The sequence below is a fragment of the Cricetulus griseus genome, assembly GCF_003668045.3.
Source record: "Cricetulus griseus strain 17A/GY chromosome 1 unlocalized genomic scaffold, alternate assembly CriGri-PICRH-1.0 chr1_0, whole genome shotgun sequence".
Classification (NCBI taxonomy): domain Eukaryota; kingdom Metazoa; phylum Chordata; class Mammalia; order Rodentia; family Cricetidae; genus Cricetulus; species Cricetulus griseus.
This window is the reverse complement of record NW_023276806.1, coordinates 260,267,775-260,295,317: the sequence shown is the minus strand read 5'-3', so window position 1 is coordinate 260,295,317 and position 27,543 is coordinate 260,267,775. Positions and strand designations below refer to the sequence as shown.

The following is a 27,543-nucleotide window of genomic DNA, read 5'->3' as shown; positions in this document are numbered from 1 at the left end:
TGCATGTGCCATCATTTTCTTAATTAGTACCTTTAAATAGACTGCATCAGTGTTCCTGACTTCTTCTTGCTATAGGCTGCAGTACATCCTGGCATGGTGCTGTCTCCCATTCCACCTTAATTTATAAACTCGTAGTCCTTACAGAATTTCTGTATTAATTATTATATGAAAAAATAATGGCTATGGAGCATTTTGGCAGTTCTTTAAATTTGTACCCACAGGAAGTACTTAGCTCTCCACATATTCTCTGTCCCTGTTAGTTAAACATCTGATGGTCTGTCTACTGGTCATTGCAGAGGACTTTCCTGAAGAGAGCTGATGTTTGTCTTAGCAGGCCAGTGTCTGCCTCAGACTGTCATGTGATTCTGGCCAGCGGAGCCCTCAGGACTTGTTATGTGCCCTTGGTGACTATGCCTTGGAGCGTCCTCCTGTGCTTTCTCCTCCTTTGCCTGCTGCACTCAGGGAAACTCTCTCCTTGGAAGGGGGGTGTTGCTCACAGATCCTCTTAAGAGAGGGTTCTTTTATTGTGTCCAGAATTCATAATTACTACAAATGAGAGGGCTGTTGCCATGCACTCAGACTACTGTTACTGTGCTCATAAACTTTGAACTTTCCTCCCCTAAAGCTCTATGTATGTTTTACTAGCTTTATTTTAAAATTTGTATGCTATATATTGTTCAATTCTATTGTCTGATTTTACTCCTAGTAAATTATTTAGCTTATTTTTACAGAGACATTCTTTATAGCTGGGAGGGGAAGATTATTTTTAAACTGTGTGTGTGTGTGGGATGTATACTTGAGTGAGAGTGGTGTCAGATTCCCTGGGGTTCCACATGGTTGTGACTGGCCCAAAGTGGTGCTGCAGACTGAACCCTTCCTCTGGAAGAACAGCAGATGCTCTTAACTGCAGAGTGATCTCTCCAGCCCAGAGATATTATTTTTATTTTCCAAGTATTGTTTGGAGTTTTAAAACTTACTTTAAAAATATTTTTTAAGTCGGTCCAAAAACAGCAGGATGGTAACCCTGACTGTGTAGTCAGATTCTGTCTCAAAGAAATTAAAACAATTTTTAAACTTAATTGCATGGCAAGTCAGAGAATCAGTGTAATGTACTAGGTACTGTGAGAGCCTGCTGCTGTGCACCGGCTGCTTTGTAGTTCTGTTGATATGTTCTTTAATATGGTACATATTTAAAAATTGTAGTTACGTTTAATGTATGTGTACACATGAAGGTCAGAGGACAATTTGTGGGGTCCATTCTCTCCTTCCATAGTATGGGTTCCTGGGATTAAACCCAGGTCATTAGATTTGGCAGCGAGTGCCTTTCCCTGTTAAGCCTTTGCACATTTTTGAGGAGCAAGTCTAGATGCATCCAGGTTAGAATGCCTGCTTCCTGAGGAACTGGGTGTTTGGCATTGTAGTCACCCTCCTTGTCTGGAAAGTGCTCTGTATTGAGCTTATTAATTTTGCTGCCTCAGTCTTTGCTTTCTCTTGGTATATCTTCTGCTATTCCCTTACTTTCACCCTTCGTGTGAACTTTTGTTTTAGATGTGTTATATGGCTATGTGGTGATGTAATCCAGCCTAACAATCTGCCTTTTGGCAAGCTAATCCTGCCTGCTAACATTTCCAACTATTGAAATCCTTGGCTTTATTCCTTCCATCTTGTCTTGTTTTTATTAGGATTATTTGAGTTTTTTCCCTCAATATCTCCATCCCCTCCCTTTTTTCTTTTCTTGTTCCTTCACTGCTTCTCTGATACCTCCCTTTTCTGAGTTTATTTTTCTCTCCAGGGCATTAAAAGTTGACCTCTCCTTGTCTCCCTCAGTGATTAGCGTCCCTTTAAAGCATGCTTGGATGTATTTGATGTGTCCTTGAAAGTAATGAATGCCTTTCTGGTCTGAACTGCAGAAGGACCTCAGAATGATTTAGTTCTTACATCCTGGGCCATGTGTGTTTGTCGACTGAGTCCCTGCTTTGTGGGAAAAAGTTTAGTCACAGCGTTAGACATTGTTACTCCTGCCTTCACCAGCAGCCTTTCCTTCCGTTTGTGTCCCTGTACCATGGCGCCCTTTCCCACTTCTCCTTGTAGCTCAGGACATTTTCTGAGGTTGTTTTCTCTTTTTCTGAAGTTCATCCTTCAAAGTTTTGTAGTTCAGATTTGTTTGAGGGGAAAATCTCTTGAGATTTCTTTTATATTATTTGCTGAAAATATTTTTGGTGAGCTTTTAATTCTGAGGTTACAGTGGTTCCTCTGTTCCCTTGGAAAAGCACACATTGCCTGCCCTCTGGCATCCTGTTTAAAAAAAAAAAACAAACTGTGTACAGCATGCGCGCGCGTGTGTGAGTGTGTGTGTGTGTGTGTGTGTGTGTGTGTGTGTGTGTGTGTGTGTTTTCTTTCTAATGTGTGTGAGGCTGGCCCACTGTTACAGAGATTCTCTGTTCTCTGCCTCCCATCCCTGTACCAATGCTGGGATCACAGGTGTACTGTTGCATGATGGATCTCTCTTGGGAAATAGAATACACACATCTACTCACTCCAGATAGGGAGTCCACAGTGAACCGAACTGCAGATGCCATCAAAGAGCAGCTTGATGAAGCAGTGAGCTTTTTTGAGCTCACTTACAGGAGTATAGGTCACTTACAGGAGTATAGGTCACTTACAGGAATATAGGTGACTTACAGGAGTATAGGTCACTTACAGGAGCAGAAATGCCTCAAAGACATGTGTGTCATCAAAGCCCGCCCCAGCATGGTTTTCATTTTTGTAAGTTTTGTTAAAAAGTGTATGTACCTGTTTGTGTATGTGTATGTTCAGGTGTGTGTACAGGCCAGAAGTTGCTGTGGGTGTCTTGCTCAATTGTTCTTTATGGTCATGTTTTATTTTTATGTGAGTGCTTGGCACTGAGCTCAGACCCTCCAACATATATAACAAGCACTTTACAGACATCTTTCCAACCCAGATTCTATTTTTTTTTTTTTTTTGGTTTTGCCTGGTAGTTCATACCATTAGCCCTAGCTTCTTGGTCATGTTTTAGCTTCTTTTACTTTTTACTGTTGGGCATAGTGGTGCACACCTTTAATCCTAGCACTTGGGGGCAGAGGCAGCTTGGTCTCTGTGAATTCAAGGCCAGCCTGATTTGAGTTTCTAGTTCCAAGCCACCCAGGACTACATAGTGAGACACTGTTTTATAAAACAGAATAAAAGGAACAAAAAACCCAACAATAACAGCAGTTTTTTACTCTGCATATCTGTTTTCTATTCTGACATTGAAACCTCTAATGCTTGAAAACTCTTTGGTTCTGGCACTGCCACTGCCCTTATGCTGGCTCTTATTGATGTTTTCATGCACTACACAGTGCTCTGTGATATGAACCTACATTTGTTAGGACTGTGTCTGTGCTTCTTGGAAGACCAGGTAGATTTTTAGTGTCCAGAAAGACTGGGGAATCTCCCATTCTGGGCCTACTGTATATTTTTTTAGGTTGTTGGTTTGTGAGTGTTTCAGGCTTGCTGACAGCATGAGTTCATGCCAGGCTTGAAAGTTTGTTCTTTTCTGGTTCTCAGCAGGTTGTGTGACTGCATATGTGTCTGCCTGGGGCTTTTCTTTCTGTCTCTCCACACGAATGCCCTGTAATGGAAGCTATCAGCTTCTGGAACCTGTCATGGTTTGTACTCACCTCCCACATTGGACTTGATCAAAGAGACATTCCTTTCATTTCTTGCAAGCTTATTGACAATTTTAAAGTAAAGTCTTGTCATTAAAATTTTTGGGCAAAAGGAAATAGAAGAGGCACTGTAGCTTTTGAGTTCAAATGGATGTGTGTGCTTGTGTCAAATTGTTGTACATACAATTTGTCTAGCCTTTCCCCCCATGCTGGGATGAGACCCAAGGTCTTGGCATGCTGGGTAGTGCTCTGCCACTGAGTTACACCTCCAGCTGTTATCCAGCCTTTCTTCTTTGTGTGTGTATATATAATGTATCTGTGTGAAATGAAGGCATGTGCATGTCACACATGTATGTGAATGTGAGCATGTATGTGCCATGACACACATGTGGAGGTCATGGGATATTTTGAGTTGCTAATAGTGTTCTCCTATGAAACCTCTTGGACTGGTCCTCCATAGTCCTTGTTGCAGTCAGCACCGTCTTCCAAGCTCCTACTAGGACGGCCCATTAAGGTCTGTTTTATGGCATTCAATCATTTTTCTAGCCCAAAGTTTCCAAGCCTCCCCATCCTCCAAACCCAGATGGTCAAATCTGTCACTGCAAATAGTCTACTTCCTGGTATCGACTTTTGTCTTAGTCACTTTTCTGTTGCTGTGATAAAGCACCATGAACAAGGCAGCTTATAAAAGGAATTTGGGTCTTATGGTCCAGGAGGTTTAAGAGTCCATTTACCATCAAGGTGGGGAGCATGGCAGCAGGCAGGTATGACAAAAGAGCACCGCTGAGAGTTCACATCTCAGCCCACAATCGGGAAGTAGAGAGCACACTGGCAATGGCACAAGTCTTTTGAAACCTCAGGGTCTGCTCCCAATTACACATTTCCTCCAACAAGGCCATCCCTCCTAATTCTTTCCAGGTAGTTCTACCAACTAGGGACCAGGTATTCAAATATATGAGCCTATAAACTGTTCCACTTAGATTACCATGCATTAGACTTTAGAGAGCTTCATTGAACCTCGAGAACACAGAACCCTTATAAACTAAGAGTTGCCTGAATATAAATACAGGCTTGGTACTACAAGGGGTAAGACATTGGTAAATAGGAGCATGAGGTTTCTCATGAGACTCTCTGCCTGTGGCTCTATACACAGAAGGTTGTGTCACACTGTCATTGCTAAAGCTTCCCATTATGTTATGGCCGCCTGCAGCTGAAAACCATTAAACATGTCTTCCACTTTGTAATTATTCTACTCAAATGTTATAGTTTGACATCTGAGATGTAAATATGTTTAGAGTAGCCTATGAATTCAAGGTGAAATACAATATGAATAGCCCAGCATGTCAACACTGTATTCTTTTGCATTTCAGTCTAATGCTGATGTCGCTGTACAATGTGAGCATCAATTCAAAAGGCTTGAAGTATATCAGTGAGAGTCCTGGATTTATCCCTTTGCTGTGGTGGCTTTTGAGTGGTAAGGAGTGTTCTGCTATGTTCTTGTATAGTCATATGCTCTATCTCCACAGCTGGAGGAGGTTTTGGTATATTGGAAATCAGGAGCCATTATCTTACAATGTTTACTCTTTAACAATGACTTTCCTCTTTTGTTGGAGTGGCTTCTTTCTTGGTGGCAACTTTCAAATCTTGCTACCCTCAGACACTGGGTTCTCAAAACCTGTCCTTGCTCCTCCTCTGAATGGCTTCCTACTCTAGAAAGCCAACTGGTATGTTAATGGTTTCTGGTTATGTTTCTTAACTATTGATTTTGTTTTAGTTGTGACCTTTGGCACAAAGATCATTTTATGAAACAGCACCAAAGTGCTCCTTCTCAGAAAACAGAATAGTAGGTATGTGATGAAAGGAAAAGTCCGGAAGTCTGGGCAAAATGAAATAGGAGACACCTGAAGTTCATATGGATGTAACTTCAGAGTTGTAAATAACTCTTTCTTGTTTACCTTTACCATTAGTTTAGCCGAGTCTTTTTCCTAATTTCATCATAATTATAAAGTGACAAAAATAGAATTTTCACTTCTTTTACAATTCAGATTAATCTGTTTTTGAACTTTAGTTTCTCTTGATATGAATACTTTTTTCTAACAGTTTTATTGATACTATAATTGCATATATCTCAAATGAAAAACTGATCATTTGAGTATAGATATCTACCTATAAAATCATTACCATAGTCAAATTAAGTAAAGCATCATCCCACAAGGCACTTTCCCTCCCTCCCACCTGCCCCTCACTTTGCAGAGAGCCACTCACCCTTTTTCTACTTTGTAGTTTAATTTCTGTTTTCTGTAGTGATATTGTGTCTTAATAGTTCCCTGCTTCCTGTTACACACTGCTCAGCCATTGAGATGAACCTTTTGGGTTGTTTATACAGCTTTGACAGTTACAGACACAGATGCTGGAGTCTTCGTTGTGCATGGAGGTGGCTGGGTCAGATGGAAGAGGCATACTTATGTTTTTTAAACTGTCAACTGCTCTGCCATTCACACCCTCACCAAAAGATACAGTATCAGCTGTTTGTCCTCACAGCTCTTGGCCTGCTTGTACCATTAGGTTTAGATATGCCAAATAGGGATGTCTTGGTACCACATTGTTTCATTATTACTAATAGTGTTTGAATGAATGAAAGAAATAAAAAAGGACATGACTGCTCCTAGGTATGGTAGAGGTGAAGGTTTATTGTGGATGTGCGGGAGAGCATAGCCAGAGGCAGAGACATCTGAGAGAGCCCAGAATGAACATGAACCTGAGCTGGGCCATGAGGAGAAGCTGAAGGAGAGGGCCAGGAGACCAAGGGGCCAAAGGGCAAAAGGGTGAAAGAAGGAGGAGGAGGAGGAGGAGGAAGAAGAGGAGGAGGAGGAAGAGGAGGAGGAAAGAGAGAAAAGAAAGAAGACTGGCATAACCCAAATTGCTGATTGTATAGGGAAGAGCAGCTAGGGGAAGGGCAGCCCAGCCCAGTCCTTGGACAAGAGAAGATTAGGGTAAGATGCAGCCAGAACCCTGTAGCAGGTAGGGACTAAGGGATGCTGGGAAAACTGATGGCCAGGACCCACTTTGACATGTTAAATAGACACCTTAGCCATTTGTCCCGGGTTTGAGACCTAACAGTGTTGAACATCTTTTCATGTTTTTTGAGTCAATCTTGAAGGTGTTGTCATCTTAAACCAGCACAAGCATGGGTATGCTGGCTGTAGCTATGACTAAGAAGTTCTGTCTCAGAGAGCAGTGTATCTTCTGTCAGCATCCTTGTAGCATACAGCTTATCAACCTACAAGCAGAGTGAGTCACTAGACCTCTACAGCTTAAAAGCTGGCTAAGTGGGCTTTATATCCACACGCCCCAGGCCAGTATACTCAAACAGTTTTTTTTTTTCTCTTGAGAATGTATCATGGAACCAGGTGATTCCTGGACTTAGTGTCTGTGTGCAGGTCCACAGTGCTAGCCTAAAGGACTAGGGGAGATGGTTAGGGGAGAAGATAATTGAAGAGGAAGTCCCAGCTGAGTGACAGCTGCTGCTGCTCTACATGGACCGCATATGTACTTTGAGTTATTGTTGTCAGTCTCCTGTAAGGCAAGACACTACTGCCTGCTTCTCTGATGAAGAGGCCAAGTGGCTTGCTGGAGGTTGGCAGCTGAGTGACAATGGAGCTGGGTTTGAATCCTGATTGCCTGTTGCATGGCCCTGTCCCTTACCCTAGCTGCTCTGCAGGCACTGGCCAGGGCCATAAACCTCTGTTCTGGAGATGTCCTTCTTTAGCAGCCATTGGAACTGACTTTGCTTGATTTTGTAGAGACTTCTGCTCTCAAACAGTATGCCTGGTTCTGTTTAATACAGCTTGCACCCCTGACCCTCCAGCAGCCTTTGTGAGTTGTTTGCTTGTTTATGAAGGAAGAGCTGAGGCTAAGTGTTCTCTGATGCCCTGGCTGTGCTAGTCCAGAGGTGTTTGTGGGGTGAGTGAGAATCTCAGTACTCAGCTGAGTTTATCCTTCTCTCTTGGGTGCTCTTGGATGTCCATAGACTTCCTGCCTTGACTGGGTCACAACACAATGGGGTGTTTCCTAAGGTATCTTAATGTATCACTTTGCTTCTGGGGCTGTTTGACTTTCCAGGATCTCTTGTCTGTGGAGACAGTCCCTGGTTCTTTGACAGAGCAAGCACACGAAAACCCTGGGATCCACAGGAAGCTCATCTCACTTGATGACTCTAGACTCCTTCCTTGTAAAGTCAAACAAAGCCTGCTGGACTCAGGTCCCAGATGCTTGGTCACGGAGTTATGTATGCTCTATTTTATGTTGTGTTATTTTAAATGTTTGAGAATTTAATGTGTGTTTTAAGTTTGTTTTTGTTGCTTCCAGTACTGCAAGCTGGGGCTTCGGGTGTGCTCAGTAAATCTGCTCCCGAGCTGCTTCCCCAGCTTTGCCCTGAAAGCTGAGAATGTGTTTTATCATGAAGCAGGGAAACAGGAGCACACTGGCTGCCTGGGAAACTGCTGCTTGTTCTTGGCAATGGCGCTGTTGCTCTCAGGATCTGACCCTGTGACCCCGAGCCAGGAGAGAATTTGAAGGCTTTTTTGCCATCAGGTAGACCCAATTTGTGAAAATGTGCTCTACTTTGCTTACAATCTAACAACTTTGAAAGTTCTGAGGCAAAGGGCTTGCTAACACTCAGAAATCAGTTTCTGTGTTATCATACAATTCCATTACGGAGCTTGATGTGTTTAACGAGAACAGCTTTAGATTGGCTACACAGAGATGTGAATTGAAGCTTTCATCCTGGTAAACTGATCTAATCTGTTAGAACTTCACTACTCTGATCTGGACAGTGGGAGTCCACCTCAGGGTCTTAACCCCAATACAGCAGGTGTTGGCTCTCTCTTTTATTCCTGATCTAAGTATCCTGTGGACACTTGTTTCCCTTTGCTTTGCTTGCCTGAAGCAAGTTACTTCTGAGCTCTCAGACCCTCTGCTTCAGAGGACAGAGCCAGTTGCTGCCGTGCTTCTGTCTCTGGGAAGCTCATCTCACTCCCTCTAACCTTTGCCGGATTTCATTTTCCTTCATTTGTTCATCTACGTGGCTGCCTTTTTCCCAGGCTGGGTCCAGATTCTTCACATTCCTCTTAAGCCACAGAACTGGCACAGAACTCTAGCAAATAGCTGATGAGGACAATGTGTATTTGGGTGGTGACCACATGTTATGTAACTGCTAATGCAGACTAGTGTTAGAATCCCACTTGAAGCTGTGATGCTGATTCCCTCCCCGCCCAAGGATACAGTGCTGGGCACATGGCATTCACACTCCATCTCACACCTACTTCCTTCCCTGAGTTATCTGAAGCACGACAAGCTTTACAGACTGTGTCTTGAGCTCAGACCTTCTTCCAGAGCTCCAGTTTCAGAGCCAGCTCTGTTTGATGAATCCACAAGTCTTTTCCACACCAGCCCTACCCACAGTCTTCCCTGTCTCAGTGAATTGCACCGTCCCTTCCCAACTTATCAGGCTGCTTAAAACCTCCCAGCAACTCTTGATTTCTTTTTCTCTGTCACACCAAGATCTATTTTGCTTGGAGTCCTGATGACAGTGCTTTCAAATCATACCTGGGATTAGAGTAGCAGCTACCATTTCCTCCCAGTTCCTGAGCCACCATCATCTCATGTGAGAACCTTCTGCAGGTCTCCTTGTGGTCCATCTTCCAGTGCATGAGTTGGGAGCCAGGAATAGGAGGGAACATTGAACCAAGGCCTGAGAGAGAGAGAAAAATACTGTTAAAAGTGCTCCTTTGAACTAGAACAGTGAATTATACCTAAAGAACAAAAACTCAAGCAGGACAGATAATTAACTGAGCACTACTTGTTTTGTAGCCTAGTTTAGCTTCCAACTTGTGATCCTCCTGCCTCAGTTTATATGTGCTGGGATTAGAGGCGTGTCAGTATAATTAAACTTCTTACTCAAACTTGACCTTCAGATTTTGTGGCTCAAGGCTTGGAGGACAGGAGATAAAGCCAAAGTTCAACTCTAGGTGACAGCCTAGTAGAGAACTCCCAAAGGAACTTACTAGAGATGCTCCCTCAACCCTGGTCTTCTAGAAAATACGTTTCTTTGTCCTATGAGTGCAGTAGGTGGAAATCTCTTTCAAGAGTGAATGGCCAGGCTGATTTTCATGCTGGGTTGAAGGCTTGCTTCTAACCACCTGGCTGGATCCTCTGGTGGTTAATATGTCTGTCAACTTGACTAGGCCACTGTATCCATACATTTAGTTAGACATTCTCACATACTTGCCAGAACTTGAGATCAGCAGAGGCCCCTGACTGGTGAGCTTTGCCCAGTCCAATGGAGGCTTGAGTAGGACACAAAGGCTTGCAGTTTGAACTGGAAAAATGGCCCCTTCCCTGCCTCAGCAGAAATGATAGTGCGAGGCTGTGAGTCTGACGGCTTCTGGACTGGAACTGTATGTTGTTGTTTCTGCCAGGTCTTCTCCATTTCCTGCCTGTGGTTTCAGTACTTGCAATCTTCATTACTGTGTGCCAGTCTTTAGAGTTAATTGTGTTATCTCGCTGTCCATCAGCCAGTCTGTCCATTCATCCATCCTCACATCTTTTTGGCTGCATTTCCCAGGAGAACCATTTAGAAAAAAGTTTCTGGAGGAACTTTTGATTTCAGCTAAGTCCTTAATGAATTCTTACAAATAGCATTCCAGGGTTAAACAAATATTTCTTTGATTTTTTGAGAATATAATTTCATCATTTTCCTCTATCTAATCCATCACATTTATCCCTCTTTGCTCTTTTTCAAATTCATGGCCTCTTTTTCATTAATTGTTGTATACATGTATGTATATGCATCAGAATATTCTGAAATACACAAGTATAACCCGCTCAATCTGTAAAATGTTAGCTTGTTTTCTGGACTGACCATTTGGTGCTAGATAAGCAATTGGTGTGCTCTTCCTGGGGAAGACTGTTTTTTCCACTCCCAGCATTCCTTGGTTGGCCTGTAGTTCTTTGTGTAGTGTTGGATCCTCTTTGGCTTTCCCTTATCGACTTTGGTATGTCTATCATGTTTGCTGTTGTTCTTGTTCAGCTCAGTTTTAGGCAGTCATGTTGGTGAGACTTTATGGGTATAGCTCCTGACATTCATAACAGAGACAAACTCACAGCAAACTCCCTAGTCTTCTGGCTCTTAGAATGTTCAACACCCTCTTCTGACATCTGCAGGCAGTGCACATGTGTGATGCACACACATGTATGCAGACATGCATACTTAAATATAATTCTTTAAAAAATTAAACTACCACTAAATATATTAACCTTTGAAGCAGGTGGATAAAAGGTAAAAACCTTAAAAGAAATATGATGGACTGATAGTTGTCTCCCAGAGCAATAATGTGATCTCTTACTTGGAGAAAAAGTAATTGCCAACCATGATCTGTATAGTGTCTCTCTCTTTCGTGTTAATTACCCTTCTCATTGTCACAGAATGCCTGATGTAAACAACTCAAAGTAAAGGAAGGTTTATCTAGCTCATGGTTTCAGAGTTTTTCGTTCTTGACAGGAAAGGGTGGCAGAGTAGCTCCCATAATGACAGACAGGAAATGGGGAGAGGAAGGGACCAGAGTTCGGGCATGACTGCCCACAGTGATCCACTTGCTCCAGCTAGGCCCCAACTCTTAAAATTCTTGCCACACCCCTGTCCTACAAAAAAAAAAAAAACACCAGCTGGGAACACATAAGCCTATAGGGGATTCAGATCTTAACATCCACCAAATATCTTTCAAGAACATTCTAGACAAAAGAAAACAACCTCCAGCCTATTAGTAGCAAGCCATTGGTAGCAGCAGACAGTTCTAAGGGGGTGTGCTTTAGGATGTATGTGGTCTTGGATGAGTGGTATGAGATACACAGGACAGTGATCAGAGACAGATGGAAATGAGAAGCTTGAATGATAATAGTACATAGTCTTAAGAAAAACTATAAAGTGTCAGAAATGACTCCAGTGATGAAGGAGATTTTAGTACTCCATGAGCATCACCAAAAACTCAACAGGGATGTAAAGAATTTGCCTGCTGAAAACATAGAACACTGTGTCCAGCTGGAGAATGTCTGTGTGTTTCCTGCACACATGGTCACCACCAGAATTGGCCAGTTTATGGGCTGCACATCAGGAACATTTCCCAGATGTTAGACATCCAGAATCATATGGAGTGTCTTCTTAGGATAGGGCAGAATGAAGCTGAAAGTCCATAAAATGCCTTAACCAGACACAAAGTAAGAGGGGCAAATCATAATAGAAGCCAGATAGTTTAGGACTAAATGATAAAATAATTACATCAAAATGGATAAGTTGTATTTAATCTCTCTCTCTCTCTTACATATATATATATATGTATATATATATGTATATATGTATATGGTATGTATGTGTGCGTGCATACACACATGGGTGTATACAGTGGTGCATTCATACTACAACATGTCATAGAACAGCTCTCAGGAATCAGTTTTTTCCTTTCACTGTGGGATCTGGGGATGGGACTCAGGTTTTCAGCTCTGAGCTGCAGGCACCTTTACCTTACTATCCAGTGAGATGCATTTAAATCATTACTTAGTGGAAGGTTTAAGTGCTTTAATCAGAAAGGAAGAATGTGGAAATTTAGTGAACTAAACTTTTACTATATGAACTTAAGAAATTGGGTGATGGTAATATGGTTCATTGGACAAAGGTGCTTGCCACCAAGCTTGAGGACCCACGTGGTGAAAGAAAGCCATCCTTTGCAGGTTGTTCTATGATGTCCACATGCATGTTGTGGCATGTACCTTTCCAGTGAATAAATGAATGTAATAGTTTTGAAAAAGAACCTAAAGCCAAAAGAAGCACAAGGAAAAAAGTAAAAGCAGAAGGGAGCAGATGTTTTCAGGTAGGCCCAACAGCAGATCTGAGAGTAGAGAGAATTAGTACATTTACATTTAAAGTTAGTGTTAGACAACAGCAAGAAAAGTTAGGAATTTAGAACCTCACAGCAATCTCTTTTTTCTCTTACTAGAATTGTGTGTATGTGTGATGTTTATATGTATGTGTGATGGGGGGGTGGCAAGGTGAGTGCCCCAGTGCATGTGGAGGCCAGGAGACAGCTGCAGGAATCCGTTCTCCTCTTCTACCTTTCTCTGGGCTACAAGGATCAAACTCAGGTCTCCATGCTAGCCTACTGAGCCATTGCATTGCCCCTTCCCTATCTGTCTTAATGAGCTCATTGATGAGAGGCTGCCTGGAGTCCTTTCACTGCCAGAAATGGTTTGTGGAGCCAGGAGCTAAATACCAGCTTGGCCTTTGAGATGATCAAGGCTGCTAGCTACTGGGCTGCTACTTCCTCTGGAACATGTTAGTCCTGAGGAAATCAGACCACCCATCATTTCATAGTCGCTCTGAGAGGAGAGCATGTGTAGTCAGAGGCAGAGGAGCCCCAAAGTATGGGTTGTCATCCTCAGCACATGCTATCACATGGCCCCTGATACCCTTCCAGCAGTCTTCCCCTAACACAGCTCCTCCTTCTAGTCTGTCTTTCTGTGCTCCCTGCTCCCTACACAGCTGTGTCCCCATTGCCAGGGTTCCATCACTGTTATCAAGCAAATGAACTTCTCAGTCTTTGGAGGTTATACCAAGGCCACTTTGATTAGAGGTTGATGTAGCCTAGCTCTACTTTGTGAGGCCCCTTGAATGTACCTTGTCCAGGATTCACCCTGTTAAGGCAGCATGCTCATAGATTCTTGGAGTGGCGGGGGAGGCTTCTGCTCCTGTGGGACACTCCAGTCCCCAGGAGCCAAAGCTCCACTATGCACTCTACCTCATCAGCCACGGGGTAGAGCGTGGAAGAGAGCACTCAAAGCATGTTTGAGTACACGAGGCCTGTGGCCTGTGAGAGTTTGTGGTCTTCTTAGGTAACCATTTGCATCTGGACAGTCCCTGGAGGAGCCTTGATCTGCAATGAGGCTGACACTGTGAATAATTTATTATACCTGACTAATCAGCATATGTGAATGCATTTATCATAATATGCTCTCTTAGCATACCACAGCAGATATTAGAAATATGTGTATTTCTTAACTATAGCAGAATTAGGACACCATTTATTTGTCTTTGGCTTTTTTTGGCATATATTTTTAATTTAAACTGGCGTCTTTACTTTCCAAATGTTTGGAGGTTTTCATGCTAGCTTCCTGTTACTGATTTCTGATATAAGGCCATAGAGTTTCTGTGCCAAAGAATATGGTTCTAGTCCTTCTAAATCTGTCAAGACTTGTTTTATAGTTCAGAGTATGGTCCATTCTGCAACTGTCCTGAGTACACTTGATGGAGCGGGTATGCTCTGGTGCTGTTGGGTGGGGTTTTTATAAATGTTAATGCTCGTTAGTTGATGATGCTTGTAAATTTTTTTTTTTTTGGTATGTCTTGGCTGGTTTTCTCTCCACTTGCTCTACTGGTGATTGAGAAAGGAGTGTTGAAGTCATTTGACCATTATTTCTGTCCTGCTTTGCCCTGTTCCTCTGAAGCTTGGCTGCTAAAACCCCCTCCTCTCTATCGTGTGCCTTCTTGATGAGCTGACCTGCTATCATTTCTGAATGCCCTTCCTTGCCCCTGATGGTAAGTAAGTCTTGCTCTGAAGACTGATTTGATATCAGGCTTATTGCTAGATATCATACCTGCTTTCCATCTCTTTACTTCCAGCATACCATGTATTTTACTTTTCTGTTGCCATGACAAAACCCCATGACAAAGGCATCTTATATAAGAAGCATTTAATTTGGGGGCTCACAGTTCTGGATGCTTAGAGCCCATGATATCATGACAGGGAACGTGGAAACAGGCAGGGAGGCAGGGAGTAGAGCAGTGGCTATGAGCTTACATCCTGATCTGCAATTCTTCACAAACAGTTCCACCAACTGATGACTCTTCAAATACATGAGCCTATGGGAACCATGATCATTCAAACCACCACACTATGTTTGTTTAAAGTGTCCCCCATTTTTGTAGTTGGGACTTGAATATTTATTTATTTGGTATGGGGGGATTGAACCAGGGCCTTATAGGCAAGCATTGTGCCACTCACTGTACATCCTCAAACCTGTGTGTGTGTGTGTGTGTGTGTGTGTGTGTGTGTGTGTGTGTGTGAAGAGAGAGAGAGAGAGAGAGAGAGAGAGAGAGAGAGAGAGAGAGAGAGGGTTCTTTGTGTAGCCTTGCTCACAGAGATCCACCTGCCTCTGCTTCCCGAGCTATAGACAGACTTTTCAACTTTTCTTTTCCAGTTGCCAGTTCCCAAATAAACTACACGGAGACGCAATATTAATTGTAAATGGCCGATAGCTCAGGCTTATTAATAACTATCTCTTACAACTTAAATTGACTCATTTATATTCTACATCCTGCCATGTTGTCTTACCTCCCTTTCATCTTGCACCTTCTGTTTTCCTCTCATGTCTCCATGACAACTCTTTTGACTCCAATCTTCTTCTTCCCAGTGTTCGTAGTCTGTTTTTCCTGCCTAACCTTATCCGGTCCAGCTATTGGCCAGTCAGCTTCTTTATTAAACCAACCACAGAATAATTTACACAGTGTGCAGAAGGATTATTTCACAACATTTCCCCCTTTTTGTCTAAATAAAAGGGAAGGTTTTAACTTTAATATAGTAAAATTATATACAACAAAACAGTTATCAAGTAAGAATTACAGTTAAAATATCTAGTCCATTTGTATTTGGCAAAATCATAGAAAATATTCTATTATCTATCTTATCTTGGTGAGTCTAAAGTTTCATATTTAATTTACTTTTTTTGTCATAACTAAGGTAAACTTTAACTTTAGGTAAATTTAGCCTTTAACTCCATCCAAGACCCCAGAAGGGTGAAATGTTACCTAACGACAAGGACATCTAGCTGCCTGGACAGTCACCCTATTGTAACACTGGGGAATCCAGCTTTGGCCTACAGGCTTGGTATATCTAAGGAAGGACATTTGAAGGACTGTCCTACCTTGTCTTGACAAAGTTTGGTAGTTGCTTTCTTTTGCATTCTTCTGGTCCAGTTTGGACAGTATACTGTCAACAATTGAGGCACAGACAGTTTTTTTTTTTTTTTTTTTTTTTTTTTTTTTTTGCCCACGTGGCTAGCTTTTGCCACAAAGAAAGCAACCTCCATACAGAGATTCTTCAATGCCCATCATCTTCTTTAGAAGTAAATGGGTGCTATCAGGAGCAGACGTGTCTCACTGTCATGAAAAGCCTAGGGTTATTAAACATATTAAATGCCATATTCTGTAGGTTTTTGAAGTGTTTGAACATCTCTATCTATCTATCTATCTATCTATCTATCTATCTATCTATCTATCTAATCTATCTATATCTGTGTATGACATTGAAAACATACCTAACATGACTATGTTTGACTATTATAGATGACTATTAATCTGTATTTTTAGTTACACATTATGTTTTTAAATAAGCTGGGAATTGTACTCAGGACCACTGGAAAAGCAGCCAGTGCTTTTAGCCACTGAGCCATCTCTCCAGCCTTTGTTTAGCTTTTTTCCCCTATGACCAATAACAACTTGTAACCACCCCTCCTTTAAATGATAAGAAACATCCATAACCCATCTTTTGGGAATGTGGACGTTGTTTTCTCTAGACTACTTCCTGTCGTCTGGGGGCATTGGCATCTTTGGGGGAACCTTGAGAAAATTCAGGATAATGGCTGAGCCTTGGCTGGAGTAGTCTGTGAGGCTGATTCATTTCAGTCAGCAGCCTTGAAGCTGTTCTGGATGTAGAACTCACATGTAACAGAGGCATTCTGGGATGTTGGATCACCTGGACAATCCGCTTTCATTGGTATCTGGTTCCCTTGTTCTGAAAGTACATAAACTTTTAAAGGTAACATACATGTCTGTATTAATACAAGCACAGACTATATGTTGCACACAAGTTAGCCAAAGATGATTTTTTTATTTTATATTTGAGCAAGTAGAATATACATGACCTATTCTATGGTTTTTCTAGGTTTATTTCTTTTTGTTTGTAGTCAGGATTTTCAGGGGGTCTTCCCCAATACAACCTGATCCATAACAACCTGGAATGAATCCACAGCCTCTCATTTCCTGTGGAAATAAAAGCATAACCTTTTCTTCCAACGTAACATATCTTTGATTTCCACTTTGAAGTTAGGATATTTTTTAAAACATGTGGGTTGGTTTAATCTAACATAATCAAATGTCTCTTAGCAGCCAAAAATTTAAAGACAACACAATAACATACAGGATCCATCTCATCTTTATGTAGCTTTTTTCTTTCATATTACTTTACTCCCTTTTAAGGATTTTATTATTTTCAATGAGAGCAATACATATTTGCAGTGTACAAAGATTGTTTCACAGCAGAGTGCTGAGATTTAAGGTGTGAGTCACCACTGCCCAGCTTCTCAAGTATTTAAAACAGTTAATAATTCGAATCAGGATCTCACTAAGTTGTATAGTTGGCCTTGAATTTGTGATCTTCCTGCCTCTCCCTTCTAAATATCCGGGATATAGGCCTGTGTCAGTAGGCTTGGCTTATTTTCTGCTTGTCCTGTTTTTTGTTCCTTATTCCATTAAGTTCCTGTTCTCTTCTGGATTAATTTAGTAGGTAGTGGTTAGTGGTAGCAATTCTTTGTCTCTCCATCATTGGCTTATCAACTTTATTTTTTTTTTCTCTTTGAGTGGTTTAGGAAATAAAGTCTGTCTGTTTAATGTATTCTAGCCACATTCTGATGCTGCTATACCCACAGGAATAGCAAAGTCCTTACAGATGTGGACTTCTGTCCTGCTGCTGCTTCCATCATCCTGTCTTAGCTCTTCCCCTTTTGCTGTGACAAAATGCTCTGACAAAAGCAACTTAAGGGTGAAGGGTTTATTCTGTCTACAGTTGAAGTAGTCTGCTATGGAAGGAAGTCAAAAAGAGCTTCAGGAGCTTGAAGCATCGCCTCTCATTACATCACTGTCAAGAAGCAGGCAGCAATGAAAGCTTGCCCGGTCGCACTCAAATGTCTCCTCCATTTTATAAGGTCCAGGGCCAGGAGCACAGTGGCCAGGAAGTGTGCCAAAGGCCTCTCCCTGCAGAATCCCTGCTGGTGCCTGACACCCTCTCCCCAGCATGACCCATCAGGCTTCTCCTTTTTCCTACTAGGAAGCCGCCTCAGAGAACAGGAACGCTGCTTTCCCTGCTCTGCCCACCCAGGAGGTACTATTCTTGTCCTGGTCTCTCTGCCTGAGCACAAGCATTTGTGTATTTGTGCCAGGCTGAAGCCATTAGTGAACCCTACATCTATTGTGAAACGTGACAATTACGTGCTGCTTTAATAGATGGCACGCCATTCTGAGAGCTCTGTTCCCATGCGTTTCTGCCCACTTCAATGTGCCTTGCATGTATTGGAGTGAGGTGAGGCTCAGGATCAACATGTGCATCAGAGAAGAGCCACCTGCCACGCCAGTGTGTCTGGAAGAGCAGCCTTGTCTCTCTGCCTGGTCCGCTAAGCAGCTCCTCTTCCACCGCCTCCCATGTGATCTGCCAACTGCAGTGTCGCTTGAAAAGTAGGGATTTGCAAGAGGGAAATGAGGAATCTGTTGCTAGAGTGTGATTTAGAAGCAGGCAGCACTGCTTGTAGAGTAAGTCAGGAGGCTACATTCCATCATAAGATGGTTTTAATTTACTCTAAAGTGTGAAGAATAGTGTTGTTTTGGATTTGGGGAAAAACATTAAAAATATAAAGTAGCTGGTGGTGTCGTTTTCCCAGCACAAATCCTGAGTGTCTGAGTGTTTCCCTTTATTATCTTCCCAGAGCTTCACAGTCCTTCTTGAAACCACTCACGAGGAAGCTTTTCCACATTTTATTATTCTGTATGTCGTTGGGAATGGTACTGTTGTGTGGCTGATCTGTCATTTGTGGATTCCTGTGCTGCTACCCTGGAAGTTGCTGGCTTGGTGAGTGAGCTGGCATTCTGAGTCATGTTTCCATGGTCTCCCACAGAATACAGTGACAGAGTCTCCGTTGCTTTACCAGCACGGTGGTGAGTCTTCTGTGGGTGGCTCTTGGCAAGGTGGTACTCGGGCCAGCTCCACCTATGACTGCAGTGTTCTAAGTGAGCAAAACTAAGCTTTTCCCTCCAGAACTCATGTCCAGGTGGGAGTTTGGCAGTAGACAAGCAGAAAACGTTTATGATACTGTGGCAAGTTGAAATGGAAGTGGGCTAGAGAATGGCATGTGAGACTGCTCCTCTTGCTGTTTCAGTGGGGCAAAGAACAAGCCGTGCAGAGAGCTATGAGCTGAGAAATAGGGTGATGCGTGGATATTGGAGTGGGCCTGAGCAGTGGGCATTTTAGGAGTCACTGAAGACCAGTGTAGCTACAGAGGGTAGTGTCAGGAGGGGTGCCCAGAGGGATTGATGGGCCAAGTTGCCTGTGAAGACTCAAGTAATACCCTGAACAGAGGAGGCTGTGGCCAGAGCTGGTTCTGACTCATGTGAGGGAGCTAAGAGGAGTCACAGGGACCTTGTAAGGTGAGAGGGACAGGGTAGTGGTAGTGGTCCCGAAGAACAAAGGATAGTGGGATGCTACCTAGGTTTTCAGTCTGCACACTCGGGCCAGGGAAGACCCAGGAGTTCAGATTGGTTCATTTAAGTTCAAGACATCTGGTAGCTGTTCCCAGGAGGCTTTATGTACTGAAAGGCAGGAAAGCACTGTGCTGCAGAAGATGTAACCTTGGGAATCACTATTATACAGGAAGGACTTATAGCTAGGCAGCTGATCACATGGCAGAGGGGCTAGGAGAGGGCTGGAGACAGAGCCTGGGGCCTCCTGGCATCCTCAGAATGGTTTCTTCTCTCATCAGCTCTCAGCTGAGACAGGGCAAGTTGTTTTGTGACTTGAATATAGACTGTTTCCCACAAGCATTTTCCTGCAAATTTCATTTTTCTTTTTGGACAAATGCAATTTCATTGTATATGTATACCACATTTTTTCTTAATTTTTAAAAAGTTTTTATTGCATTTGTTTATTAATCCACATGTTTGCATGTATACACACGGACATGGTGCATATGAGAAGGCCAGAGGACAATTTATGTGAGTTGTTTCTCTCCTTTTATTACGTGGGTCCCAGGGATCAAATTCAGGTCTTCAGGCTTCAAGGGAAAGTGCCTTTACTCACTGAGCCATATTGCTGGCCTCATATATACCATGTTTCCATCATCTATTCATCAGTTGTTAGACATGTAGCTGGTTCCATTTCTCCATTATGGACAGAGTAGCAACAAACACGTATATGTAAGCATTCCATATATGTAGAAGGCTGTAGAGTCATTTGGATATATGCTAGGTTATATGGACCCCCCTCTTTTTAATATTTTTTATATGCATTGGTAAGTTTGACCCGAATGTCTTCGTGAGGGAGTCAGCTCCACTGGAACTGGAGTTACAGACAGTTGTGAGCTGCCGTGTGGGTGCTGGGAATTGAATTGGGTCCTCTGGAAGAGCAACCAGTGCTCTTAACTGCTGAGCCATCTCTCCAGCCCCACCCCTTCTTTTTAGGAACTTTCACACTGATTTCTATATCAGTTTACACTCCCACCTGTAGATTATTGTGTGCTGCGTGCTCTCAAAGATGATCCGTGGTCTGTAAGGCTAAGATTTCTTTATTTAGATAAACACCAGCCCAAATGCAAGTCAGAGCATGCCAGGGGCAGCAAGGCAGCCAGGCCAGAGAGAAGGGGCTATCCACTTGTGTGAGGTCCCTTAAGAATCGTTCCTAAGCACATGGGGAAGGGCCTAGGCCTGGTCCAGGATGATGTGGTAGATTTTGGGGAGCCCCTTTTGAGGGCCTTACCCTGCCTGGGGAGTGGAGGGGAGATGGCTAGGGGCAGGTGGGATGTTGGGGGGGAGGGGAGGGAGAGGGAGAAGGGATTGACATCTGAAGCAAGCTTGTTCCTAATTTGAACTAATAAAATAAAATAAAATAAAAAAAGAATCATTCCTAAGAATCATCTTAGACCTCCCCTGACCACACCCTCACAGGCGTGTCCTGGCACACCTGTTGGGGCTACTAGGAGGCGGGGCTACAGTGTCTCCCTATACCCACCAACAATGAAAAGGGATTCCTGTTTCCCCCACATTCTCCAGCATTTGTTGTTAATATGTTTGATTAATGATCACTAAAATGATTAGTTTTGGTTGATTTGTGAACATGGGTTTTCTTTTAACAAAGTGGCTCCCATTCAGAGCTGAAGTTTCCAGCTCTTCTGAGCTGCCTGACATGGTGCTGGGAACTGAACTCAGGTCCTCTACAAGAGCATCAAGAGCTCTTAACCACTGAGCCATCTCTCCAGCCAGGGTATAGTCCTTTGTGTTGCTTCTCTCTAGGGTAGCACGTTCCCATTGGCAGCACTTGAGGGCCATCTGAGAGAAATGGAAGATTTGTTTTCCATGGCTTCATGTGCTTGGGCAGAGCAGCACAGAAGTAAGGACATAGCAGTTGAGCTTCTTCACCAGAGTGAGCAGGGAGGCAGAAAGAGGGATGTGAGAATGCGCCAGGACAAGATAAAATCCTTTGTCTTCTAACTGACTTGGCCTTCACTGCTGCTGGTGACAGTAGTGACTGAGACAGCACCATCCTCACCAGAGGTATGTGTGTGTCCTTGTTAGGCACCAGCGTCATTGCTGTGGGCACTTCTGTGTAAGGTGCTGCCTGGTAACCATGCTAAAACCGTTCCACAGTTGTCAGTGCCCCCCTATCGTACATGCCCCAGATTGCTGGCTTGTGTTCTCTGTCCCATACTCTGCCCTCACACCCCCACATGATTTAGTCCCATGTGGGGGGACTCTTGAAAGGACTGTGTGGAGAAAATAGCCCCTCAGATACAGGGGATGGGGTGGGAGGTGATACACATTGAGGAACCAGAGGAAAAACACACAAGCAGAACTTACTTCATACTTTGATTGTTTGAGCTTTTGTAATAAAGCAGCTTGTTTCGTTTTGTGTTCTTTGGGTGTTACCATAGGGACATAAAGTATTTCCCCCTAAGGCTTTTATGTATTAAAGGCTTGGTTCCCAGCTGGTCACACTATTTTGGGAGGTTCTGGAAACTTTAGGAGGTGGGGCACAAATGGAGGAAGTATCTCTAGGGCTGGGTTTCTAGGGACTATATCTTGTTCTGTATCGCACAACCCCCCACATCCAGGGAACTAGGATCCATATGCTCATACTGCCTCACCACAGGCACAGAATCAACCGTGAGCTATGAACTAGAATTGTGAGCAAAAGTCCCTCCTTTAAGTTGTTCTTTCAAGCATTTTAATCACAATGACAGAAAAGTGAAAGTTGGTGCTGGGAGTGGGACCTTTGCTCTGATAAATCTTGTCTATGCTTCTTAGCCTTTGGAGCTGGTACGCAGGAGGGATGAAGGATTTTTGCAGATGAGGCTAGAGAGACACTAGAATGCTGTGAGCAGATCTCAGAGGACCAGCATGTCCACAGGAATGCTGAGCTGCAGAGCCTTGTGTCCCGAGGCTTCCAACAGGAATGAAGACCAGAGGCCATTCATGTTCATTGTGGTATGGAACTTGTCTATGCTTTGTCCATGTGCTAAGACTTAGGGTAAGGTAATTTTACAGGTGACAGACTATAATTAATTTGGTGGATGAGGTTTCAAAGCAGTCAGGTTGTAGCAGAGCTTGGCTGGTTGCTCTTGGGCAGATAGACAGTGAGAATGAGGAGTAAAAGAGAGAGCAGAATGATCTGGAAAGAATTTGGCACATATAAAGTTGGGGCCAAGGTGAGTAAGAGCATTAAAGAGATTATTGCCTTTAGAAAGTCCCTTTTCACAGGGACAATAGGAAAGACGTTGCTCAGAAATTGGCTTAGTCTTAGCTGTGGCAGGCTCAAGGGCATGAAAAAGTGAATTCACTTGAGAGTTTCCTTCCAGGAGACAATGCCTCTGAGACACCTTCTGGAGTACTGTCACTTAGAAAAGGGTTTTCCCTCAGCTCCCCCTCCTCCCAGCTCTCAGAGCCTGCTGCAGCAGCTGTCCTTCAAAGGGGGCATGGTTGCTACTTGAGCCAGTGGCAGACCTTGTTGTTACCCTGATGCTGACTTTGCAGGCATGCAGGATACAAGAGTTATGGGCTCATGGAGGTATCCATCAGATTTCAAAGGAGAACCTGGGAGTCCAGGCAGTGTATGTAGCACAATTGGAATCCTCATGAGAAGCTTATGAGAGGATGGGAGTGAAGCTGACCATGAAAATGGAGACCTTACAAGTTAGGGGTGCCAGGGAAGGAAAACTTTAGGTAATGAGGTGACTCAGCCCTCAGGAGAAGCTGTGTAGGCTGTGAATGGCAAGGCCATAGGGGTGTGGCTCCCCAGGATTTTGGGGGTCTGCATTCCATCATTGTGCTCTAGACATAGATGCTATGATAGACGTAGATGCTACAGGAGTTAACATTTCCTTCCTGATTTCAGTCTTTGGTCAGTCCCTCCTTTCCATACACTCTTCCTCCTCATCTGGAATAGGGTGTTCACTTGGTGCTGTTGCACCTTGGGAGTGTCTTGAGTCTCAGGAGACACTGACCTTAGCCTTCTGAGCAGTATTAGAACTGTTAAGACCATGGTGCTATTTTATGTTGTGATGGCTGGGCATGAGCCTTTAGGGTGCCAAGGGCAGAATCATAACATGTGAAATGCCTTTATGAAGAGCTTAGATGTTGAAAGAACTGTCTCTAGTTGGCAGCACTGTTTTGGGGGCTTCTAGAAGCTTCAGGAGTTAGGGACAGGCTGGAGGAAGTGGAACACTGAGAGTATGTTTTGGGGTGGCATTTTTCATCATTTGCTTTCTGTCTGCTGTGAGTGAGTAATGGCTGCCACATGCTCCTAACACCATGATGCTCTGCCTCAATCAACAGTGCTGAGGATTATGGACTGAAACCTTTGAATCCATCAGCAAACTCAATGATTCTTATCGTTAAATTATTTTCTCAGCCATTCTGTTCATAACTATAGAAACCAATTAACACAGTATGGCTCCATTCACACAATTTTGAAGGGCAGATGAGAACTTCAGTTGCTTACTGGTTGACTGACAGAAGGAAAGAGGGTGAGGGAACTTGATGGCGATGGAAGTGAGGGTCAGAACTTGGTCATCAACTGTAAGTTCTAATCTTGCTTCAGTGAGACCACACAAGAAAACTATTCTTAGTTGCTGAAGTCCACACTGTACACCCACTAATACCTGTCCCTGGGCAGCGACTCTCACCAGCCCCAATAAAGTTTTGCTGGCCTTTCCCTCCTTATTACAGCACAGCTTCTCTTTCTCTTGTCCCAGATTCCTTCTTCTACCCACCACTTCATTCCTGTTTCACTGCTTAGATTTATAGGAAACGTGCAAGACTAGTTTTATTAGTCAGGGCTTGCTAGAGGGGCAGAGCCTATAGAATAAATGTGAGTCTCTGTGTGCCTGTGTGTGTGAAAGAGGGGAGAGAGAGAGAGAGAGAGAGAGAGAGAGAGAGAGAGAGAGAGAGAGAGAGAGAGAGAGAGAGAGAGAGGAGAGGGAGGAGAGGGAGGAGAGAGGAGAGGGAGGAGAGGGAGGAGAGGGAGGAGAGGAGAGACTAAACTGGCTTATAAACTGTGGTCTGAATAGTGCAGCAATGGCTGTTTTATGATGGAGAGAAAGGCCAAGAATCTGGAAGTTGTTCAGTCCAAGAGACTGAATGTCTCTGCAGTCTCAATCTGGTGCTGCTCATTTTCAGTCTAGAGTGGGTTTCTAAAGAAGTTGGAGGTTAGCTCTGGTGGAATTTACTGCCCGCTTAGTTAACCCTCATCAGAATATTTTACCGTTTCCCAGATGTTCTTCCACTGGCACTTCAAAGTTTATCCCTGTTATAATATGGGTCAGTGCTTTATTTTTTATGGCTACATAACATCTAAGGTATGGGTGTCCAGCATTTATCCATTCATTGTTCGATGGGCACTTGGGTCATTGGCTGTGACCCATGCTCTTGGAGCATGCCTACACAAGTTTTTGTGTTATCTAGTCATTCTTTTAGAGTGGGCCTTCAGGTGATGAACCCAATTTTCCCTCACCTGAGCATGACTAGAGCTTCCCTTCATGTTCAAAGACTGTTCCCCTGGAAACAGTTTTCTAGAACTGACAGTTCTCTTTTGTTCAATGTGTGGGAGGTGTGGCATCACTTCCTCTGAGCAGCTCAGTGTCGCTACATAGGGGAGGGGTCATTTCCTTGTTATGTTCCCCATAGACTCCCAAGGTTTGGATATGTATGTATGATGCTGTGTTTCATTGGGTTTTCTGGCAGCTTGTCTTTCACCTGATCACGTTCCCATTCTATTAGTGTTTCTCAGCTGTTTTCAGCCCTCTTAATTTTTCTCTCCTAGCCTACAGTGACGTCAACATTTTGTCTCATCAGTTCCCTTCATGTTTTAATATCATCTTTCTCTTGCTAACTCACATTGGCTCATTTCCATTTTCCTGTCATCGCCCCCCTCCCCACCAATCCTTTTCATTTGTTTTTTTCCTGTGTGTGTGTGCCCCCATGTGCCACCCTGAAGATGTGAGCTACCTGGAAATCAAACTTAGATTGTCAGGCCTGCTTGGCTAGCTAGCTCTCTTCCCCCTGAGTCATACCTGGCCCTTTCATTCTCTCTCCACCAACACCTTTGTTTCAGGAACTATATTTTCACTTCCAGCTTTTCCTTTTGTTACTCTGTCTACCTTCTGGCTTTTTTTGTTTTGTTTTGTTTTGTTTTGAGATTAAAACCTTACACCTTTATACACTGAGGAATTTTTATGGTAGCTGCTTTAGAACATTGTATTGTCTGTCACTATACTTAAATATCTGAGGCAGGCTAATTTGTAAAGAAAAAAGTGCTTATTTTGGTTCATGGGTTTGAAGTTTAATGTCTTAATAGCTCTTAATAGCTTAATAGTACGGTTCTAGTGAGGGACCTCTGAGCTAAATCATGCTGTGGTGGAGACACATTCAGGTCTATGTGTGTCTTTATACCTTCATTTGAAGCTATCAGGGTTCGGTCACTGGACTCCATCCTAATGATTGAATCACTTCCCAAAGGCCTCACCTCTAAAAGCCAACAATAGATTATCTACATTTTAATGCTTTAAACATCTGACTGGTGTTTAGACTCTCACATGAGTTCTGGGAGAGGAGGGGGCAAGGCTTGATTAGACCCTTGTGAAATATTCTTGTCTTCAGTGTCCTCTCTGTGTAAATGACAGGTGGTGATCCTTTATCATTTACATGCCTCACCTGTCTCTAAGCTCCGGGTTTTCATGATTGGTACTGAGTTTTTTTTTATCACTCCCCTAACTACATTCTTTATGATGTTTTCCCTCCATGACCTGTCTCCCCTAAAATATTGTCACAGTGACTGAACTCTTATGGTGCTATCATGAGATCATTATTCCTGTTGGCTGCACCCTTGGCTGCATTTGTCACATTACTTAAGTGGTCTGTTTTACCTTTTTCGGGGTCCACACACACTGTCTCTTTAGCATGCCTAGTGTAAGTGAGGGTGCAGTAAAGCCAACAGCTAGACCATACCATAGGTAGGAAGACAGGCTTACTGGGGAATCCAGCCATCAGGACTATCACAGGGTCAGGGAAGAACAGCAAAAGAGTGGGAGGTGTGTAAACCAGAGCAGCCTGGGAGTTAGAGTAAAGGGAGGTGTGGCATGGGCCAGAACAGCCTGGGGACTGGCTTGGGGACTCTAATCTGTTGCAGGCTTGTTTGAATTAATCAGGAACTAGATGCCCCTGCCAGAGGCAGTTGGCTGGAAGGGTGGATGAGGGAAGTGATGGCTTTTCCTGACAAACAGAAACCCACTTTACAAGGTTTCTGAGGAATGCTGAGTTAGGCTTTTGTTTACCTGATAAGAATCCTTCTGTTTACCTGGTCAGAGTCCAGCCTTAGTTGAGCCCAGACATCACTGAAGACACTGTCAGCAGCACTGCCATTTGGGGTTCTGCTGTGGACCCAACACCTAGTTATTTTGTTCATCCTGTAATTTCTTTAATTTCTGTTATGGTAGCCTTATCCAAGATACACGAGTCTCCCTACTTACAGGGTAAATGAGCCATACTCTGACTATTGCACATACCAAGTACTGGCAAGATGGCTGAAGTCCTGTTTTCAGGAAGCTTCAGTCTGGTGGGAAAAGATAGAAGGTCCTTTGCAGAAGTGGTGTGTACTGAGTATGAATACACCATGGCCAGGTGTGCACTGAGTATGAATGCCCCATGGCCAAGTGTGCATTGAGTATGAATGCCCCATGGCCAGGTGTGCATTGAGTATAAATGCCCCCATGGCCAGGTGTGCTCTGAGCATGAAGGCCCCATGGCCATGTGTTCACTGAGTATGAATGCCTCATGGCCACGTGTACACTGAGTATGAATGCCCCCATGACCCCTGGCTGCTTGTGCTGTTTTAAGAGGGTCTGAGGATTTTGGTAGAGAGGCCTAGCTGGCAGAAGTAGGTCACAAAGAGTCTTTGAGAGTATCTCCTCCCTGGCCCCTTCCCCTCCCTCTGCTCCCTATTCACCATGAGGTAAAAAAACCCTTCCACCATATGCTCTCTTCAACGTGATGCTCTGCCCAAGCACACCATGCAGTGCAACTAGGGGCTAGACTTTCCAAAGCTACAAGTCCAAAGGAGTCTTCCTTCAGTTTGTTTCTGCTAGATATCTTGTCATGGAGATGAGAAAAGTCATATAAATTTTAGGGAATGAAGACTGGTTGGTGAGCAAGTAAGGAGGCAATGTGATATTTGATCCA

The 27,543-nt window shown here is 43.5% G+C and overlaps 1 protein-coding gene across 6 annotated transcripts in view; it reads left to right on the top strand.

Moving 5' to 3' along the window:
• Positions 1-27,543, top strand: part of Hsf2bp (heat shock transcription factor 2 binding protein) — a 145,810-nt gene that overhangs the window by 36,973 nt on the left and 81,294 nt on the right. For 4 of the 6 annotated variants that reach the window (XM_035451811.1, XM_027394361.2, XM_027394362.2 and 1 more), the window contains exon 8: positions 5,039-5,142. The exons of 1 other annotated variant lie outside the window; for it this stretch is intronic. In XM_035451811.1, coding sequence (XP_035307702.1) covers positions 5,039-5,142 — 104 coding nt within the window. Of the gene's footprint in view, positions 1-5,038; positions 5,143-18,530; positions 18,674-27,543 lie in introns of all 6 variants that reach the window. One more of the 6 variants, XR_003481006.2, reaches the window with a different exon arrangement.